We start from the raw sequence: 22,187 nt of genomic DNA, 5'->3' as shown, positions 1-22,187 counted from the left end.
AGTTCATCACGTGGTTCCTGCTGCTGTTTCCTCCTTAGGGGAAATATGCTTCCCCTGCTCCAGTGTGAGGTCTCACCCACAGGAGACAGTCCTCCACAAACTTCTTCAACAGGAGTCCTTCCCACAAACCACAGTTCTTCACAAACTGCTCCAGTGTTGTCCCTCTCCACGAGTTGCAGTCCTTCAAGAACAGTGTCCAACCTGGATCTGCCACAGGGCCACGGGTCCAACCAGCAAACCTGCTCCAGCATGGGCTCCTCACTCTGTGTGTCCTCAAGTTCTGCCAGGAGCCTGTCTCAGCCTGGGCTTCCAGCAGATCACAGCCTCCTCTGGGCATCCACCTGCTCCAGCCTGGGGTCCTCTGGGGCTGCAGGAGGATCTCTGCACCCACTCCATGGGCTGCAGGGACACAGCTGCCCCACCAAGGTCTGCACCATGGACAGCAGGGGCATCTGGGCTTCGGTTCCTGGAGCACCTCCTGCCCCTCCTTCTGCACTGACCCTGGTGTCTGTGCAGTTGTTTCTCTCACATATTCTCACTTCTCTCTCCTCTGTCTGCAAGTACTTTTGCACAATAAGACTTTGTTCCTTCTCAAATGTTATCCCAGAAGCACTTCTACTGTCACTGCCTGGCCCAGCCCCAGCCAACAGCAGATCTGTCTTGGAGCTGGCTGGCATTAGTTCTGTCAGCTCCTCAAAGAAGCCACTCCTGTAGCCCCCATATATACAATCCAAATAAAATTATAAAAACCTCAGTAGATTATGGGAAAAAAACCCAACAAAACTGAAAGCCTAAAATAACTAGATTTTAATGAAGATTTAAGCTAAATATAATATTTTCCACAGAAACCATCACTACTATTATTTTCTACAACAATCTGGCATAGTAGCTGAATTGAAATAGTCTTTTTAATGCTGTTACTACTCAAATGGGGCCAAAAATTTATATCTCAACAGTCACAGGCTTTTATTTCCCTTTGCAAGAGGGATATCTCTGAAAAACTCATAAAACTTTTTACTGAGCAATTGACTACCTGGATGCTGGAGAAAGGGGAGCTAAGTACACTAATGTTTCTTTGTCCGCACAATTTGCTTTGCCAGTTCATTTGAAAGTGCTGCATTAAGAATCAAACACATCTTGAAAGGTCATAGACACACCCTAGTGAGATGAATGATGCCACATGAGTGTATCTTTAAGAAAAAAATCTAAGCAGGAGTAACTACTAAGCAACAAGCAAACAGCTTTATTTTAATGTAAAGGGTCTGGTTTGTGCTCGTGCAAAAGAACTCCAAATGGTTTGTAGAGGGTTTTTTAGGATATAAAGGTGCTCTTTGGCATGGCCATAACTCCAAATTGGTGCCGATATGTCTCTTACAAGGTCATTTTACCCTCTGTATTCCCAGCATTTGTTGGCACACACATTTGCCCAGCTTTGTGGACTAGACCACAGTACGACACAGAACTTGACAGAGATTTTTATTCACAAGACTTGACAGTTTGTCTCTGGAATCAACTCAAATATAGAATAAAAACAGTAATGCAAGAGAGAATAAAAAGTAAAATAATTTGAAAACAATACCAAGAAAACTTTTTCTCTGGGGTTTTTGACATTTCTATTTCACAGAATCAAATAGTGTATGCTTTATGTTTATTTTCCTGGGAGAAGTACTTTCTTCACTTGAGGTCGTAGAACCGATTTTGCACTAATATATGTCCACGTTGTCACTGTCTTCAAGGAGTTTTTAACTACAGCTATTGGAATTTTTTCAGGCAGAGAGTGTTGCAAAGGAGTGCATTCCATTCCAGTCGATCATAAAGGTGTCAGGGAAATGAGTGGCCTATGAAACTCACCAAAAGCAGAGGAAATGAGGTATAGGCAGAGAGGCAGGCGCGCAGCCCCGCCGGTAACGCAGTGGCCGTGCCGGGCGCGTTCAGCACCGCGGACAGCTCAGGGCCGTGCCCGGGCCCCGGCCTCGGTACGGCCAGACACTGTACCTGGGACACGGTAGGGCCATGGGTGCCGCAGCAGAGTTTAAAACCAGCACAAAACCTAATGTTTGTACTCAGTTAAATCTGTAGTTCTGTCTTCAAAACAGGGAACCCATATTTTGTCATCATTTTGAAATCCCCAACACTACTGTCACTAGTAATGCCTTTACAAAATGTCTGATAAGGTTCTTAAACAGTGTCCTGGTTTGGGCTCGAATAGAGTTTGTTTTCTTCCTAGTAACTGGTACAGTGCTGAGTTTTGGATTCAGTATGAAATTAATGTTGACAGCCCACTGTTGTTTTGGCTGTTGCTGAGTAGTTCTTACCCTAAGCCAAGAGTTTCTCAGTTTCCCAGGCTCTCCAGTGAGGAGGTGCACAAACAGCCAGGCAGGGGGGAAACAAAGCCAGGACAGCTGACCTGAAAGGGCCAAAGGGATATTCCATCCCATAGAACATCATACCCCGTATATAAACTGGGAGGAGCTGGCCAGGAGGTGTCTTCCACCATTGCTAAGAGCACACAGAGTTCTCTTCAGTAACTAAACTGGGATTGTAGATCATTAGATTGGGTTTCCATCTGTTTCTCTTTCCATGTGAGCAGATTGCTAGAAAAAAGACACTGAAAACAAGACAAATAAACCAACCATTCTTCCTTGTAAGGAGCTGCATAACCATGAGTCAGGGGTAGCCAATATTTCACCAAATTCTTCTAATTCCTCAGAGAGAGTAAGTGGCACAGCAACCAAGCATTCCTCCAGCCTCCTGAACTCTAGGTGCTTTCCACTGTTTTGTCTTTTCCATGGGACTAGTAGCACAATTTGTCAACAGTGATAAACAAAGTAGCCCTGCAAAAGTAACAGGGGGAAAATATTCCATGCTTTTTCTGGCATAAAAGATATTAACGTAGCATTTAACATCAAGGAAAAAATACAGCAAAATGAAGAAAATTGTCAGAGGTGTTTTATTCATGGCATCCAATGTATCATTACCTCAGGTAAGTACAATTTTGCAAGGCTGCCCGATGACTAGACAGGAAGCAAAGAGAAACAAACCTCCTCTTCAAAAATGCAAGCAGAAAACCTCTGCTTCCCTAATGAGGTTGTTATCAAGCTGAAGAAATGATTTTTGGGTTTTGCTTTACAAAGCTGATAAGTATGGCTATTAGTTAGTTATGATATTTACTAACTGGAAGATAATATTTTTGTAGCGAGTTTTTTTCTGTATATCAGATGGAGTAATAATGAATTCTATTTCTCTTATAATGTTATCAAGGTTCTTGCCAAAGAGCTTAAGAAATTTGCCTCTGAGAGTATAAGCACCTTCAGAAATGGAAAGACTAGGCTGAGATGATACAGGGAGACTGACTGCAGTTTGCTGGATTTCATTTTTATTCCAGAAATTGCATTTCTCTCATAGGCAGCTGTCTGTAATTGTCATGAAAACATTTTCACTTTGATATAAATGCATATGGATTCCTGGAAAACAATGTTATTTCAGCTTTCATCATGTTCAGCAGAACTTTGGCTGAAATCAATAATGGAGGTATTGAGTTGCACTTTATACAGAAAATGCCTAATGACAGGTTACATATTCATATATCCATGTACCATACCTGTTTTTCAGGTCGTCAAATGAGAATAAAATTCATAAAGAGGTATTCAGAGAGACTGAATGGAAAAATGTCTTCCTGAAAAAATTACAGATTTGAATCACAGCACACAAAAGAAAATGCCTTTCCAAATATAATTAAGTGAATATTAACTGTCTTCATAAATATTTTTATATAAAATGGAACCATAAAGTTCAGTTAGAGCTTAGTTATAAATCAAATCCATAATGCCGTATTTTCCTGCCCAGTTACAGGCCAGAAAAAATTTTTACGAAGGTAGGCTTTCACCATGGAAGAAGTTAAGAAGATCTTGCTGGGACAGCAGAGTGTAACTTCCAATGTCAGCAGCTGCTGAGTCCTCATCACCAGGCAAGTTAGGTAGGAAAGCTTGTAGTGAACCTGTAAAAAAACTACTGGGACAAGAAAGCTTGACTAGTGGTCAAGTTGAAACTGAATTCTTGTCCAAGGAAAGAGGAAGATAATCAGGGGGAGAAGGGGAGAGAAGAAGAGGGAGAGAAAGAATAGGCATGAGAGTCTTGAGATGCAAGGCTTCAGGAAAAAAATTAGTAGAATTGAAACATAGCACCCATCAGGGACCTCTGCCCAGGAGAGCCTCCCTTGCCGAGCCCCTTTCGCCACCAGATGGCCCCATATGGACGCGGATGGTAATTGGATGCCTGCTCCAAAGACTTCGGGCCTGGGTTTCAGTGCCTAAATTCCAAGGATCCTAGCTGCCAACAGGGAAACAAAACGAAACAGAAACAAACCCCAACGTCCAAAACTCAGGCTGGAGAGTTTGAACAGTCCAGGTTCAAGAGCTTGGATTAGAATACACGTCTCAAGTCCTGGGATGTTTTTCATGAAGTATCATGGTTCAATTTTTAAATCACAATAAGTGATTTGTTCCTACAAGGGTTGGCATTGAATTAACACTGAACTGAGAGTATAAATGGGAACTTAATAATATGTGACGTACCTGGGTTCATACTTTCAATCTATGTGGCATCTATAAAGTCACGCGTTTGCATCCAGCTTGGGTGCTCCAGGAGAGCTGGAAAACATCTGGAACTGTAGAGAATTCAAAGGAGAGCAGCACAGATGAACAGAAATGAAACATTGCCAGCATGCAAAGCCTGAAAAATTGGCTTGCTAAGCTGTTTGACAAAGAGCTTTGTTCGCCAGTTGCAGGCAGCAGCTGGCATTGTGGGCAGGGTCCTGAGTTAAAGTTCCTAGCCAGAAGTTATCATTAGGATAATAATCTGCTTATATTAATTTTTTTGCTTTTCCCCTGTGTTTGTTTCTTACCTGTGCTGTCTTTCTGAGATAGACTGGACCTAAAATCAATTGTTTAATGTCAGGTGTCAGGTGGATTCTCTCTTAAATTTGTCACTCTACTTTTCCATGCTTATTTCAAGCTAAAAATCTTAAGGGGCTCTTTTGCCATGCAGGCATCCCTAAGGACCAATCTTAACAGATCTCTGAGGGTGAACAAAACTTAACCCTGCAGAGAATGATGGCCCCTCATGAAAGAAAGTTTCCTGGAGCTTTTGGTTTATGATTAACAGAGGCCTCTGAAACCTGATGTAAATCCCCAAAAAAGCATTCTTCCTTGACCACTAAACCTATCTGAATAGAAGATGAATTTATTTTTAAGGGGGTGGATTGCCTTCAAAACATCCTTCACTTTATATTTACATCTCAGCTTGTAGTAGCTAATATCTTGCTGGTGGAGTAGGTGCTTGAAGAACTTTCTGACATAAAAAGCCTTCTGAAAATAGTTGTAATAATGCAAATTCACCTGACAACAATCTGTGCCTGAGTAAGTTCGCATCTGTAGCACCTGTTTGGAGGCTCCCAGCTGTGGGAACTCAGCAGGAGTCCCTACATGAAGCTCAGGGGAATACTGAAGAAGGGATCTGGGAAAAAATGGAGGACAACACAATCAAGTGAGGTAAGAGTCAGGATATAGTCATAGATTTGTACATAAAGAGCTTTCCCCCTAGTTCTGCTACAGAACAGAAATATAAACTGGAGTATGCCTACCTGAATTTGGGTACTCATGCTAAGTTCTGCTCTGAGCCATACTTGTGGCTGGATTGTTGCTCCTTTGATGGGACTCTACAAATGCTGCATAGTCTTGTTAACAATGGCTTTACAGGGTTATGGGGAATGGGACTTTTTGAGAAAACCTTTTCATCTTGCTGATCTTTGGTACAGCTCCAAAAGAAGCCATAATCAGGGTCCTGAAGATGTAAAGGAAGCGATTTTGTTGTGGTGAGCAAAGGTGAGGTGTACATGGGTAGTGCTGAAACAGTGTGAAGCCATTTCCTTTTCACAAGCCTAATGCTGTTATACATCACTCATTTTTGCTCTGCTGATTCATTTGGAATATCAGCCTCAGTATACTGACTGAGATTTATGATCACTTGAGCTTTTTCTATAAAAATAGTTCTTACTAGAAGCATCATTGCAACTGCCTCGCTGTGTACATTTGATACCTGTTCAGAACTTGCAAGAGGAAGTTCCTGAAATTTCAGACATTTCTATCAGGTAAATTCTCTGCCTGTTTTTATTTTATTTGGTTTACATTGATTCATGTCTGTCACCCAATTCAATAACTTTTTGTTTTATACTAAATCCTGTCCTAAATTATAATTCTGGAAGGAAGGGAGGTGAGAACTGCTGTGACAGAGGGAAATCATGTCAGGCCAAAGGCAGGGTCGTGGAGTGTTGGTGCCTTTTTCTTTTCCTGTTTAATTTTCTTTTTCTACTTCTATGACAGACAAGCCAAAAAAACCCCTGGCTATCATCAAGGTAAAAGCTTTTGACTTTTTAACACTCTAAACACAGAAATGGAATCACCTTGTAGCTGTGAGTTCTGCAGTTTGTCTGGTGTGTAATATCTTGCATGGGTGCTGTTTCCTCTTCTTCCCACTAGTCAGAGAGACTTCTGTGGAACATCAGACATTTGAAGTTTCACCGCTCACACCTTTTATTCTGTTCACAGCTGTCCTGCTCTTTGAACTTCTCTGAGCAAGAAATCACTAATCACAGTTTATCTGTTAAGACTCAAGTTCAAAACTGTGTGAAAAATTAGGACTGTTTGCAGGCAGAATAATTGTTTTTAAAGTGGAGGGAACACCTGGTGACGTGGTCTTCATTGCTGACAGACATGGATCATCCGTTAGATCTGTTATACTTCCACCAAGAAAGTGGGATGTCAGGTTTGTGGACACCTAGCCTGAAAGCATGTGTGAGGATTTCTATGAGAGTGGCAAAAGTCTCTGCAAGATTTTTTCTTTCTCTTTCTTTTTTTCTACTTATTTGCGTTTTTTCTCCAAACTGGAGCATGCATTAGTATTTGCTAATTCTTTCAATTCTTTAAAATTTCTGTGAGTCAGACATATTAATGTAGCAAAGCAGAGGCAAGCAGCTTTGTATTGATTGTTGCCTAATAGTGTGCAGCCTTTGTTTTGATTTGATAGAACAATTTGAGGTAGGTTTGTTTTTCAAGCAGATGTTATTGAGAAGGATGAACAAATAGATTAATGTGTTAACTCTACAGTTTATTAAAGTAATCAGAAATGAACATTGCAATGATTGTATTGCAGGCATATAACAATAAATCAGAAGATTAATTAATTAATTAATTAAGAGGGCACTCCCTCCCCATTCAGATCCTCCCCAGGGCCAGAGCTCACCACACTGCCTCCACCTTTGCTCCCAACTGCAAGAATCCATTTTCCTCCCAGGAACACACCACCAAGGGTTAGCATCCAAAGGAAAGAAGCTCCACTGAGGGTTATTCTCTGGGCAAAAGTCAGGAGGGAGCCTAGCTCAGCTTAGAGCCTTATTCTGGACAGTGCACTTGTAGGAAAGACAGTACACCCTGTTATATGGGCACACATGCACACATATGTCCTCTGCTGCTTTTTTTTTTTTGTTCAGACCCACAGCAGCTAAACAGCATTGCAGCAGCCAGTGAGCTGAGGCAATGTGCTACTTACAGTTCACTGTAGGCAAATGGCAAAACTCAAAGCCTGCTGTGAATAGTTACAGAGATTTTTCTGCTTTAATAGATACCCTTCTGCTACTGACTAATGCTTGTGATGAATGAATTAGCCATCATTTTTCTGCAACCACTGTGGGAACAATATTTGAACCTGTGAAAAAGGAAATAAGAATAGAAAGCCACTCACATCTAACAGCAAGAAGCTGGAGGGGGGTGTTAACACTGAGTGCTGATAGCAAAGACATCAATAAAACTCTGTCAGTAACATTTCTTCAGAGCTTTCCTAGGCTGGATGAGGGTGCCAGAGTACTCATGAATTTTTAGATATTCTTACAGCTTCAGATATAGCTCTGGAGAGATCTCTCATGTAGAAGTGAGTTATGAAGCAAATCTTATTCCCCTCTACCTCTGCATGATCTGAAGCATGTAGCTGTGATTCAGGAAAGAGAGACTGCATCCTTCTGCATACTCTTAACTTTGATGGGAGTAATTTCCAGCTTCCTCTGACTAAACAAAACTAACAAGTAAAGAAAAAGAAAAACCTACATGAACTACAGAGTTGCCAGGGTGGCACGAACAATCCGATATCAGGGGATAGTAGGTTTATGGGGAGACCAAATACGGTGATGGTGAGGGTAAGATCCAGAAATATGAATCATTCTGCATAAAATATAAGCTTTTTTTTTTTTCCCAAATTGTTTTGCTATTCTTGCTTGGTCTTCTCACTTTGAATCTCTCCTTGTTCCAAAGGTGCCCCATTTAGGAAACAGTCAGCCAGGCAAGACCTGCCAGATGCACAGAATGCTAGTCCTGCTTGTGTGCAATCTGCTGTCAAGGGGGATAGAAAGCATTTCTTTCTGGGCCTCTCCTGTCACTGTGGCCTGATCACTGTCTTCAGCTGATGTCGTATATCACTGCACCTTCCCACTGGAGCAGATAATTCCTGCAACTCACTTCCTGCACTGGAGGGGCTCCTCCAAACCCTCCATTGTGTCAATTTTTCACAGTCTCCTTTTCCCTCTCCCTTGCCCATGCTGCTGGCAGCAAAGGTTCTACAGATTGGTGACTACTCTGTGGTTAATTTATTTTGTATCTGTCCTTTTCTGTGTGATGAGAAGCTGAGAGCCAACTTTGGGTCCAAGACTAGTCTGCCAGCCTTTAAGCAGCTGCAGATTTAGCTGAGAGGAACTAAGTGCATTTGAGAGATTTTCAAATAAGCTGCTGAGAGACTGACATCCCCTAGAGGTGGTGCCAATAGTCACAATTAGTTGCTGAAACTTGTTACAATTAATATGGTCACAAATTAATAGTTGAACTTGACTAGACAAAAGATTTTTTTTAATGGGGACAAATCTCATTCTTAATATAATAGCAGTTATAGACCCCTCAGTGATCTCAAACCAAAGTCACCTAGGAACATAAGAAGGGGGTAATGCTTTGAGTTGCTCCTCCCATGTTCCTTGTTCCCCTCACCATAACTCCACAATTTATTTGCAGTCATTCTCTTGTAATGTGAGAAAGCAACAAGTAGAACAAATGTATTGTCTAAGGTTACCCAGCTCCTCCCAAGCGCCATGCTCAGGTAAGTCCCAGGAGCTTGTGGATTCCAGCAGTACAAATGGGAAAGCCCAAACATTGTCCCCATTGCACTCACTGCCCTGTCCATTGTCTGGGTGTTAAGTGCTTTTGGAGAATAAATAAGAATCACCTTTCCACTGAGATTTTAGATCATGCACCACCCTGGTTGAACAGTTTAGAAGGTACCTCTAACTACTTCTCTAAACAAACTCCAATGCATTTTTCAGACCTTCTGCTGAAATGCTTACAAAACTGGTGAAAAGAGTTTGTAAGGTCACCGTGAATGCCAGATCTGCTCATCAGAAGATTTTTAAGAACTATAATGCTGACAACTATGCTGCTTGAAGGATGAGGCTGATGGGCTGTGATCAGAGCACTGCTACACAGGAAGATATCCTGGCATTAGGTTCTGTGTAATGCAGCTTCAAACATCTGAAGCTATTTGCTTCTTTCCTACAGCATTTATGACCAAGGCTCTTGCAGACAGAGTGGTTTAACTATCAAGCAGATTATTTATTGCTTCTTATGCAATTTTCTAATTAAAAAAAAAAAGTAAAAATGGTGTTCTAAAATATTCATTGTGAAATACAACATTCTTCATCCTTCCCATGTCTTTTACCAATGGACCAAAATCTATAATTTATGAACAGTTTTCATGAAACAAACATATGCTGTTAAAGATCAATAGGAAGACAATCATTTTAATAGGTAAAGGTCTGCATGGAACAAGAGATCATGGCAGGGATTTTATATAAGAGTGCTTAGAATGATAAACCATATCTACAAACTCCAGGATAACCTCAGCAGCAGCCACCAACCCACTGATCAAGCACCTGTGAGGACAAGTTCTGCCCATTTTGTACAAAGGAAACTGTTCTTTGTTTAACCTGCATTAGTCATTCAGGGGAAAATAATCCTCATATTTCATAGTATAGTTGAACAAAAAAAAATCCATTTCATACAATTTTTTTATCTTCTCAATTTGTTCTGAGGTCAGCTGCCTGAGGTACTCTAAGGTGATATCACCATCTGTTCGTTTCTCTGAGCTGTATCTCTTCAAGCTGGGGTATTGCAGGTTCTCTGGTGCACCAATCACCTTCAGAACATGCTCAGAGTCCAAGCCAAGGGTTTCATACTTACCCACAATATCATAGTGAATGTTGCAAGGATCACAGAGCAGAAACATCGGTTTCCAGTGAATGTCAAGAGTATGTGGTGGTTTTGCTATAATGAAGTTGACAAACTCCTGGAAACTCACTTTTTCAGGAGAATTTTTATTTTTCCTGAACATTGCCCTAATCTCATTAGCAATAGTGGTGCTGTAGAATGGTTCAGAGTGCAGGAGTTTGTCTCTGTAAGCTGAAACCAGCCGTTCCAAGGGATGTCTGGTGAACATAATTTTGGTGTAATTGCTTAGAAATTCCTTTTGTAAGGCAGGAGGGTAAGACACCAGCCTTTTAATTAGTGAGGTATGGTGGATGTTGTCATGCTCAATTTCAGAAGCTTCTGCATTCAAGTCTGACTGAAGAAGAAAAATAATTCTCTTCCAGTTGGAGCAGCCTACCTTAGGCACCTCACAGTAGATAAATTTATGCTTGTGCTCCACAAAGAGTTGATTTGCAACATGAGAATCCAATTTACTTCTTGGTTTATTGAGGTTATTCTTCAGGCAGACAGAAGCCAGTGTGTTTTTCCGACCGTTTTGAATTGCCAGCCAATTTTCAGTGGGATTGGAAAAAGCATCTGTAACCAAGGAAGAAATTGAAACCATTTCAGTGAAATAGGCTTGTATGAATCTCTTTATCTGTGACAATCATAGCACTCTATCACCCTGCATACAAAATCTAACGAGGATGCTAAAATATTATTTTTTTTACTGTAACTGGACTAGACCATGGCAAACATGCAATAAACTATCCTCCCTAGTGAAACATTTATTAAAATGAAAACTTTCAATATGTTAGCAGTACTAGTCTAAGCAAGTTTGGTGTTCCAATATCATGCTTTTGTAGTGCTCTCCTCTCATATATTGCTGAGATAACTACCATAGTGATAAGTGACTAGGCCTTGAATATTTTCATAGTATTGTTTATATCTTGGGCTTTATAGTTACTTTCTAACACATTTGGAAAAGGTGTCTCTCTTTCTAAAAAACATTAATTTTTTTTGGTAATTTCTTTACTCACCTGTTAGGGTTTTTTGTCTCCTACAGAAAAACCCAAAAAGAAATATTCCAAATACAAAATTTGGGAGAAGGAAAACTAACACCTTCTGGTTCATGTTATTCTCACACGAAGGAAAATGATGTGGTGTCTAAAGTGGAAATCTGTCTTTCTGTCAACAAGGAAAGATGATTCAGGTTAGATTTTGTATGACTGATATAACAAAGATAACATGTATATCTTCTACAGAATTTAGGGCAGCAGAAAGCCTTTTCAAGCCCTATAAAAATAGATTTTGCTAATAAGAAAAAATTCTCTCACGGAAAAGACTCATCACAATTATATTGTTAAACCAAATAGATAAGTAATATGTTCATTTTGAAGTATTACAAAATTCTTCCTTTTTTCAGAACAGTGAACTGCTTATGAGCAAATACTACTCCCTTGTCTTTTAAAGCTGTTGGGGAACAATAACTTCATTTAGAATTACAAAGTTGTATTTTTTTATCATCTTTGGAATCTGGGAACACAAAGATCTTTATAAAATGTAACAGGTGTATCCACAAAGACCAGGACATATTCAGGATGAATTTATTTCCATTTATTGCCCTGAAGCTTTGTACTTTGGACAAATACATCATTGTAGGAGAAACTCTTTCCTATTCCTGCAGAGAATCCACACCACTAACTTGAATTCTCCCATTTTCCCTCTCCAAAGACCCTGCATGGCATATATGTTTGTTGCCATTGCTGCTGCAGCAGGAGAGCCCCAAAATGGCTCAGTATGATAGGAAATGCAGAAAGTGGTAAACAACAGAAAAGGAGCTGTTCCATGTTCCCAGACAGAAGGAAAGAAGGCAGTCCAACACAACATATATTCTCTCTTGTGCTCACTCATTTTCTCCTGGCACTTCATGGAGAGAGACCTATCTAAATCCTCTGTGCAATCTTACTCTGTTTCCCCCAGTAGAGAGGTCTTCATAAGCATGCTTTTATTGGAATTTGCAAAATTAGGTGCAAAACAATAACTACTGGCAAACATATCATTCTCTTTCTGTTCCATGAAGTCTGCACAATCAAAAAGTCAAACAGCACTGTCTTCCTTTCCTATTTCTCAAGTTTTCACCCTGAACCTGCTGGCAACAAACACATCATTGTCTAGATTCCTCTAGGACATAATTTATTTTTTTCCCAATTTTTCTTATTTTATTTTGTTTTTGCAAGATATGATAGGAGCACTTCTGGTTTCTGGTGTGTTCTGAGACAGCAGTGGAGGCAGTACCAGTTACACTGCTGAAACTGTACTTGAGCCCAAGGGTTCCTCCTTTCAGGGCTGATATGTGATTTTGATATCACACACTTTTACCAGAATATCTGCAGACTCATAGAGTTAGCAGCATTATGGACAATTAAATCTCTCTTAGAGTAGGTATGACCTAGGGAATGGAGAGGGACACTGTTCACTAACTCTGTATTAAAAATTTACTCATATTTACAATAAAATGTTACAATAGTAATACAAATTAATGCAGCATTCTTAGACACAATGGCATTTAGCCTTTATTTTTTTTCATTCTCTTGGCTGTATAAGATCATTGTAAGGGAAGATTGCCTTTCTTTCACTGTACATCAATTCTCATTTCATGATGTAATCCTTGAGTCCTAATGCACCAGAGGCCATTTTCAAGGCCAGATAAAGTCAGTCAGGCTGTTCATTGATCTCACAAGGGCCAAGATTGAGTGTTCCCTTTTTTTTCTTTTTCAGAAGCAGTTTGAAGAGACAACTTTACACTGTGTAGCAATTAAAATCAATATGAGTATAAACAATTCTATACAAGGACTCCCTGTTAGAGTATGCCTAGGAAAAAGATGTTGGGCTTCATTCATTTTAAATGCTGTCACTTCAGAAAAGAAATGTTATCATACCTGTCTCAGGAATCAGAAAATGAACTAGATTAATTTTACCCTATTATTATACTTGTATCATGCATATTTAATAATTACACTACCAGTAGAGACTATAAGATCTGCTATAAGACATATTTCATATGGAAACATGTCAATGACTCATCACAGGGAAATAGAAGAAATTTGCTTCCTTGGGGGAAAGAAGATGTTTAAGAGCTAGTTACACACAGAAGACAACTCCTCTTCAAAGACTTATGCATAATTGTGGAAACAAAAGAATCTTTAATTAAATTCATGAGAACAATCAGACCATTAGAAGGCATAGAACAAGCTCCAAGCTGACAGGTGAAATCTTTCTGGACTCCTTAGAAAACTTCACAGAGCAGACTGGCAGTAAGAGTTAACATTGTCCTCAAGTAATGAGGACAACATGACATGAAGCTACCTTAAGGTGAAGTCCAAAGCCTTCTTCGGAAGATGTTTTCAGATGTGAGACCCCAGTATGGAGTTCTGTGGAATGCAAAGTTTCCACTGATGAAAATCACCTAAGGGAAACCTGAGGAAGAGGAGGAAAGAAAATTCTGAGATCCATTTTGTCAAAGAGGGACAAGTCACCTGGAAATTAAAAAGGAGGGAAAAAATCAAAAATGGAAAGCACCTTTGCCCATAGGTGTCAGTGTCAGTAAATCAGATGAACTTTTCCTTATTTTTTTTAATGGCTTTCCCATGTAATTGTGTTTGCTGTTTAAGATGTAATGAGTTAATACTTCTCTTTGCATTTTCCCTCATCCTACTTTGAATTAAGTGTGATTTTAGGTAACTTCAAGGCATTCATCAGTAAAGGAATGGTGAGTCTATTAACACAACAAGTTCATACTGAATAGAGTATTTCTGCTGTAATTAAAGGGCAGCAGTATGGGCTCCCCCAGGCAAGAAGGAAAGACAGCATCATAAGACTTATGAAACAAAAAAAGCAGAAACCTCTTCTACTGAAAAGTAACAAAACAGGAGACAGGGAGACAGGGATCTAAATATCTCTTTGAATCTTACATATTTCCAGAAAAGAAGATCTTAAAAATTAAATATAAGTCATTAATCTGCACTGTTCTTGTTGTACATAGTGGAGGGAAGCAGAGAGGGAGATGGATTTTTTTTAATTTTTTAAAAAAATTTTTAATTAAGCATAAAGTCTTCCAGATAAGAGCCTTACGCTGCACTGTGGTTTTTTCCTTGTTCTTCAGATCACATAGTTATAAATTAATTATACAGAGCTATGGCTTGATATTTTTAATATCTGCATGTCTTACTGGATTCTGCAAATTGCATCAAAAATAATTTTCGGACTTGTTTTTGGTCATTACTAAAGAGTAAGCCAGGCCAGGGAGCAAGAATTATCCTTGCAGTATTCTTTCAAAAGGATTGCTATCAGGAGATTTTTTTGAATCTTTCTTGCAGGAGTCTTTCAGAAGGATTGCTATCAGGAGATTTTTTGAGGCTTGTCAGTTAATTAGTGTTTAATTTCTTCATTGTGTGTCCAGCTGTTTTGATGTCTTTCTAGCACCTAAGCCAGAACATGCTGTCATGTCAAATGCTTTATACAGCTCTAAATCCACTACATCAGTGCTATTGCCTTAATCAACCAAAGCCAAGCAAAAATAGTAAGTCAGTCTGGTGACATCTGTTTCCTGTAACATAATCCAAAGTTTCTATATGAGAACAGCCAGAGCAATTGTTCAAGCAAAGAGTGGTAAGAAATGGGGAATAGATTACTGGAGAAAGCAATGCCAATCATCTCATGTGCATACAAAATGGCAAAAAGGCTTGAAGTCCCCATAAAATTAAAAATATTTACTGAATTCAAGCCTTCTTTGCACTGCTGATAATTCCAAGGCCCTCTATAATTCCTTTTCAAAGATTCTTTTCTTCCTGATAAACACACTGCAAGTAACGAAGCCAAAAACATTGTATCCTGTTGTTCATATCTTTGTTGTCAAGTTTGCTGACCATAAAATATTCTTCCCATCCTGTTTACTTCAAGAAATTTCTGACAAATTTATGCTTTTAATTACTTTCAACATCTCCCTTTTCTACATGGTACACTGGGTATGGAGGTGGCTGACAACCTACTTGCACATCCCATGCATGGCAGGTGAGACTCATTCTATCTCTGACACTGCTCTCTATCTCTGTATTGTACTTTTCCGGGGTGTCAAAAATCGTCATATGATGACATTATTGGAATATTTTTTTCTGTTAAATTGCTTTTTATTGGTTCATTTGTCTCATTCTTGCTTTACATTTTGTGATACTAGACCTTCCGCAACCTTCCTCTCTATGTCTGTTAGTGGTCTGTACTTTAACTGAGCATGTGTAGCTACACCACAACCAGTAACACTTGTCCAACCACCAGCTTTGGATTTATAATGAGTTCCTTTCCCCCTGACCAAAACAAGGTCTGATAGAAAATCTCTAGTATTCCTTCAATTGGGAAATACTCAGTCAAATATGTTTTAATAATAGTCACACAAGTACATGACCCAACACATCCACACTCAGACTGAAGTTCTTCCTCCTGCCATGCAGATTTATTTCCAGAACACGCACCAAAGGAATAGGTTACACTGCCTTGCATAGGTAGCACTTGTACACTGCTCTGTCCTTGAACTGCTGAAATAATGATTCATAATATGGCATTCCCTAATCCTTCTCCTGGAGCTTCTGAACCATTGCAATTACAAAATCTTCAGTATTCAAAGAAATTTAGCAAAAAAAAAAACTTTAAATATTTTTATACTTTCATAAACAGTAAGAAGTACCATAGCTGGAAATGTTGAATAATGTTAAGTCTTTTTGTGTGGCACCTATTACCCAAGTACAGAAACACATGTACACACACATGTGTACATATATATACACACACATGAATAGTTCCAAAACACATTAATATCAGTTACACTGGCATATTATTTGCTCCAAGTAAACTAACTAAGCAGGCTGATAATGATTTAAAGTATTCTGATAAACTTAGAAAGGTGTGTCTCAAGCTGGTTTTTCACAGACATACCTTGGTCAGAGCTGAGCATGTGGGGCAATCCTCTGCACCCATTTGATAAGTGGAACTTTCCAGACTAAAAGAATGAAATTACAACAGTACTTATTTGTGTTCCTGATACATTTGAAGCCAGAAGAAAAAGAAAGTACCAGTACAGCAGCTCAGTGGAAGGTAGGGAAAAATCTCTGAAAACAGATAACATTCTCAATTGCTGAACCCCATTCTGTACTTAAGCCCTTTCAAAAAGACAACTGCAAATACATACATACTGATATGTGCATGGGTACATAGAAGGTGAGGAGGGGATGATGGGTAGAAAGCTCCCAAGAACAGCCTGAACAGGAAAACCAAGCTCTGGGTGCAGTTCTGCATGTGCTGTTCTATCAGAGTGAATTGCAAGGGCAAGACTCTTGTTTGACCAAATCTGCAGCACCCTTGCTTCTGTACAGTTTGTGATGGGTGGACAGGAGGGAGAAGGACCCCAGAAAGTGGAGCTTTTGCAGCCAGGCTGGCCTGTCCATGAAGTGGAAAATCAGTAAGGGGTTAGGAAACTCATGCAAGTTACAGACAGCCAAGGGCTAGAATAAGTGTCTTATCTGGGTCATTTTGCCAATAAGAGACAGCATTTAACATCATCTCATTTGCAGCAAGGGTTGAATGGTGTCAGGTGAGAATGGGTAGAAGCTCAGTGGGGAGACAACATATGGGCTAGGCTGGGAGCTCCTGAGGAAAAGGCTGACAAGGGCGGCCTACAGACCAACACAGCCCTGAGGTGGGTATGAAGCAACAATTTCCATTACAAGCACAATCTAAAACTCTTGTTCTGTGGTCACCTCAGCCCTCCATTACTGCATCAGACTTCCTTCTGGTCTCAGCAACTGTAGTGATACCTTCCTTGATGCCATCATTAATCTGTTTATTATTCTCATTATACCACTTATGCCTGCCTTTTAGCTTTTCCTTTTCTACTTAATTCCATGTAATCTCCTTGTCTTACCTTCCAAGCTTTTTTGTTATCTATACTTTCTCATGCAGTATTAAAAGCTCAGCTTTACTTTCTGATATATCATATTGGTAGCCCCTCTTGTCATTAGCCCTTGATAACAAAGGAATAGTTTCTGCTTTCTCCTCTGCTGCCCCTGCTTTTGGATTAAGTTTATGAAGCACCTACAGAGCCGTTACATTTTTCACCTAAAATCACTCCTAAAAGTTTTCCCTTTCAGGGATGCCAACACCAGTTATGATGCCAGTGTGCTAAAACTGTTACCAACCAGTCCAAAAGAGCAAGTGAAAGGAAGAGCCAGTTTGGGGATGAAAAGGACCAAAGTGAAAAGGAAAAAAAAGAGTTCATGGGGAAAGGCAGCAGCAAGTCTGACAGAAAAGCTCCCAGAGAGAGGCAGGAAACAGAAACCCAAGGAAAAGTGGTAGAGCTGGGGCCCAAGGGAAATAGAAAGTTTCTGTAGCCTGCTCTAGGTTGTGCAAAAGGGAGGTTGAGAAGTGGACTGAAAAAGACACAAAGTACAATTCAGTGAAGAAGAAAAACAAATTCAAAGAAATGAGTACAGAAAGCAGTATGCTAATTATCCAATAAACTACCAAAGATGTTTAAAAAGGAATGAGACTATATGCACTGCAGTCACTCTTGCACTGGAACCCAGCCCTTAGTATGTGATCAAAATTGTATTTCTTTTCCTTCCTGGAACTTCAGACAGAAAGGCCACAGACTTTTGATTTTCTTAGAAGAGATGTGTTCAGTGAGAAGACCCAGCTCGTGGGTGGGCCCAGCCTGGCTGGAACCTGGGAAGCTGGATGCCAGCTCTGCTGCAGCATCACTGGGGCAGGGACTGGTGGCCTCAGGAGGCTGACATGGGGTCCTGGACTGTGGGCAGGGGAAGCAGCCCCAGGGGACTGGGCAGTACCCTGTTACTGCTTTTGGTGCCTGACATCTGGTAATGGGCTGTGAGGCCTTTTTATCTAAACACTTAATTCAAAATTCTATGCACTTGTCAAGTGCCATTTAAATCTTGCAAAACCAATCACAGAACAAACTTCACTGCTTTCTTTTATGGAATCTAGATAAGTCTAAAAAACTTGGAAAGAAGGAAAAAGGAGAAAAAAGGAAGCACGGAAGAAAAGTTTAGAACAGTGCACTCTGGCCAGGGTGGCAGTGAATGATCTCCCCCAAGCTAGTTTTGTAGCAGATGGGCCTCAAAATCCCTCTGCTTTGTCACATGTATGACTAACTCTCTGTCTTTGCATATGTCTCAGTGTCCCCTCCCATGTTTCTCTTCTCAGTTAATGTCAATAATAGCAATGTTTCCCTTGCCATTCAGGTCTACCTGCCTTGTCTCAGCCCTAGATCCTCTTTGTCTCCTCCTGCTTTTCACCTCCCTGTGCAAGCTTGATTCATTTATTCCTGCCATTGCACACCAAATAATACTGCCAAAACTGTTTGTAAAAGTCCTGTTTACTTAGCACACCACCCCCAGGCAAACTCCTGTTTACTGTTCACCTTGTTATACCCTTGTGTCCCCACCCCTAGTACCCCTTAACCATAATTGATGACAGCTATGACCTCTCTTTCCCTCTTTACACTCCAGTGAATACAAAGCATTTCTGTTTAAATGGTTTTCCTTTTTGCTCCTATCTCTTCCAGCTTCTCCTGTCATTTTAGTCTAGATTTTGAACCTTATTTTCAGGATCCAAAACTAATTTTGTCTGAATCCATACCTCTACTCTCATTAGCCCCCACTCTTTCTTTTTTATACTCCTTCAAAGACTCCCTTACAGGAATCATGTGCAAGTCCTATCACCAGTGATTTGGTGTCTGCTCTGTTATTACAGAAATAACCTCTTTGCCTGAAACATCCTGACACTTACTGACAAAATGTGTGTACACCTTTTTCTCTCTTCCTACATGAATCTAGGCTTATTCTTTCTTTCCCTTCTGCTCTCCTGTGTGTTGCAGGGCAAGCTGTTCAGCAGAAATGTTATGTTTAAAGTCTGTTTCTATGAAACATGTTTTTATAGCATATTATGACACCTGCAGTATCAAAAATTAAGAAGTTTGGAGACAGTAGAATTAAACTGATAATTTAAATCATAGAGAGTATAAAATGAAGTGTCTGCTGGCTTTTGGCAGAACAGTCTTGAAACTAAAGACTTGACATTTCAGAGCATTTGATGTTACACTACACTCTAAGTTCAAAATAGTCTTTTGGATTCAGTTACAGATAGAAATGCTTGAAAAATCTGCAAATCTGGTTTCCAGACTCTGCTCAAGTATCCAGAAAATGGAGAATGGTCAGTCAATGAGTCTCTGAAAAGGTGGGTACCACACACCCCATGGGATTATCATAGCAGACAAAGAATACAAGCTCTCCTCCTAAAAACTCTTGCCTGATTCACTGCACACCTTCCTTCATCTGACACAGATAGTGGGGATCCTACTGGACAGCCCTTGAGTGTCTCAAGAACATGTTCATCCTCTGAACCAAACATGTCAAGTTGTGTAGAGTATTTTGTTTCTTTAAAAACTAAGTGTTGAAAAGGTACTCAAAAAAGTATTCATGAAGTATCACAACAACATGCACAAAAGTAATTTTCAGGGTTGAATCAGCTCCCCTGACCAGTCTTATGATACTCACTCTAATGGAATAACCAATAGTGGCAGCAGATTGCTATCTTCTGAACAAACCCAGCATCAACAGTGATAAGTCTCAAACTCTCTCTTTACCTCCTGGCAGCAACAAAACAGTGAGACTTGGTCATGTGGGATGCCATTCCAGGCACTGAAGGAAAATGGTCCATAGCACAGCTTGTCCCTGCTTCCCCTGCTCCCAGCATTAGCATGGCCTGCCCAGACCCTTCCTCTCCTGGTACCCCACCTCTTTGCACTCCACTGTCCAGCAGCACTCCCACACTCCTGCTCAACACATATTTATTTGCATGGGCACCAGAGCTTTTCCCTTAGCCCCCATCCCAGGTGTGACCCCATCTTTCCCAGTCTCTTCTTCTACTCCTCAGGCAAAACTTTAACCCAATCTCCAGCAAATTCTCACCTCCAAAAGCCTTCCTCATATCGTCCCCAGGCAGCTCGCCCAGCAAATCCTGTTTTCCAGCTTCCCAAACACTCATCAGATTTCACCCTGATTCTGCTTTCAGCCTTCCTCATGCACAAGCTAGTTCTTTGCTGGCTCCCCCTGCCAGACTCCTCCCTTTGTCTCCTCAGTCAGCCTCACAGCCCCCCCTCCAACCACCACACTTCCGAGCCCAGCTCATCAGAACTGTCTCTCCTTCTACTTCCAAGATTCCCACACAGCCCTACTGCTTCTCACTCTCAGTTCTGTTCTCAGCTAGTTCCAGGCTCTACACTTCAGCTTCTATAGTTATTTTAGTATCTGCCAAACTAAACTGATACATTTTCCTTTTCTTTCCTTCCCACATCAGTTTTCTCACTAGCCATCAAGGCACATTTTCCTGCTGATTTTGTTCCTTGAATCTATTTTGCCAGCAATCCCCAACAATTTCTCCCTAGAAATCTTGCTCATGCTTGTTCTTTAAAATGAATTGTTTATTCTCCTGTGCAGAAGAGGTTCCACTGAGAATGTACAAGAGGAAACTCTTAACCTCATTTTTGAAATGCTTTTTTCAAAATCGGCAATGTACCTGAACTTCTTAGAGAAAAGGTCGCTGGAATAATTTAAGAGAAGAAAAAAGAACGCAGATTTCCTGTATAAAAATCAATAAATTATTTTTGTTCAAAGGGATTAAAAACTATCCTCAGGCAGATATCTGGCCTGAGGATAAAACTTCTGCTGAAATGTTTGAAATTTGACAAAAACCTATGTAGATGCAAACTGTATTGAAATTAGAAGAATCAAGATGCATACCACCCTTAAAAAAGTCAGAAAGTGAATGAAAGCCATTGTCATTTCATTTCAGGCACCAGAATCCCTGTAACATCAACTTCTTAACTGAGGAAAGCCATAGCAATGAATAATAGACTGCCAAAAAAATCCTCTGTAGATTCATTTCATCACAGTGTGATTTGAAAAGCTAAACAATGTCTCAGTTTATGCTTCAAAATATTTGATGTCAATTTCTAAATATATAAACAAATAAAAAACCCAACCAACTCTGCAAAAGAAATCTCTTTTTGCAGAGATTTGCCTACACTTACACAATTATGGTGACAGGAAAAGCTACTAACAATCCAATTTTACTAACCAATCAGACAGCCTCAGTGGAGATTTCCCATGCCTCTGAGTGATGCTAAACAAACAACAAAGATTCAGACAAAGAAATGTCAGTCCAGAGAAACATGTCATTTTAATTTTATGCTTAGGGATGGAAAGGAAAGAGGGGAAAGATTTTGTGTTCTCCTTACCTGATCTTTAAGGCTGGGCAAAGTGCTTCTGTATCCACACAGATGCTTTCACAGGAGAGCATTTGAAACACTTTGTGCACTTTATATTTGTCTCTGTTTTGATTAAAAGCCCCACTAAAAGTTGCCAGCGTTTCCCTGAGAATCTTTAGGTGAGCATCTCCAGTTGCCCTTTCCAAAGCACTGTGCTGTGTCTGTCTCTAGGTATAAGGAGCAGCATTTAACCACTCCCCGCGCAGGGTCTACAGCAGCTGTTAGAGACTGCCAAGTGCTTCAAGAGCAGCCTGCCAAGAGGCTGCCTGCTAAGCAACCAAGAAAGGGGATGGTTGGGAATATGAGGGCAAAGGTAATTTGGTTGAGAGTAATTGTGTTGTGATAATATGCATTATTTTTAGATGGAGAACAAGAGGCAAGATAATTCAAACCCAAAGAACTCTATACAAGAAGACTCCAATAAACTCTGGGAACTGGAAGGTAAGTTCTCATGAGAG

At 40.2% G+C, this 22,187-nt stretch overlaps 1 protein-coding gene across 4 annotated transcripts; it reads right to left on the bottom strand.

The window, feature by feature from the left end:
* Positions 1-1,460: 1,460 nt before the first annotated feature.
* On the bottom strand, positions 1,461-21,915 carry LOC136557927 (carbohydrate sulfotransferase 8-like). Of its 4 annotated transcripts, XM_066552144.1 has the most exons (7): positions 21,700-21,915; positions 13,704-13,814; positions 11,375-11,522; positions 10,329-10,931; positions 6,461-6,548; positions 5,397-5,514; positions 1,461-4,666 (listed from the first exon to the last, which is right to left on the bottom strand). In XM_066552144.1, exons 3-7 carry the CDS (start codon positions 11,466-11,468, stop codon positions 4,613-4,615), a joined length of 957 nt encoding a protein of 318 aa, XP_066408241.1. In that variant the 5' UTR covers positions 11,469-11,522; positions 13,704-13,814; positions 21,700-21,915; the 3' UTR covers positions 1,461-4,612. The 4 variants fall into 4 exon arrangements, with proteins under 4 accessions (XP_066408241.1, XP_066408237.1, XP_066408239.1 ...); XM_066552140.1 differs by lacking the exon at positions 1,461-4,666 and having other exon boundaries at positions 4,867-5,514; XM_066552142.1 differs by lacking the exon at positions 1,461-4,666 and having other exon boundaries at positions 4,867-5,514; positions 11,375-11,518.
* Positions 21,916-22,187: the final 272 nt, after the last annotated feature.

Source organism: Molothrus aeneus, chromosome 6, assembly GCF_037042795.1.
Source record: "Molothrus aeneus isolate 106 chromosome 6, BPBGC_Maene_1.0, whole genome shotgun sequence".
NCBI lineage: Eukaryota > Metazoa > Chordata > Aves > Passeriformes > Icteridae > Molothrus > Molothrus aeneus.
Note: the sequence above shows the minus strand (reverse complement) of the source record. Positions and strands in the feature narration are given on the sequence as shown.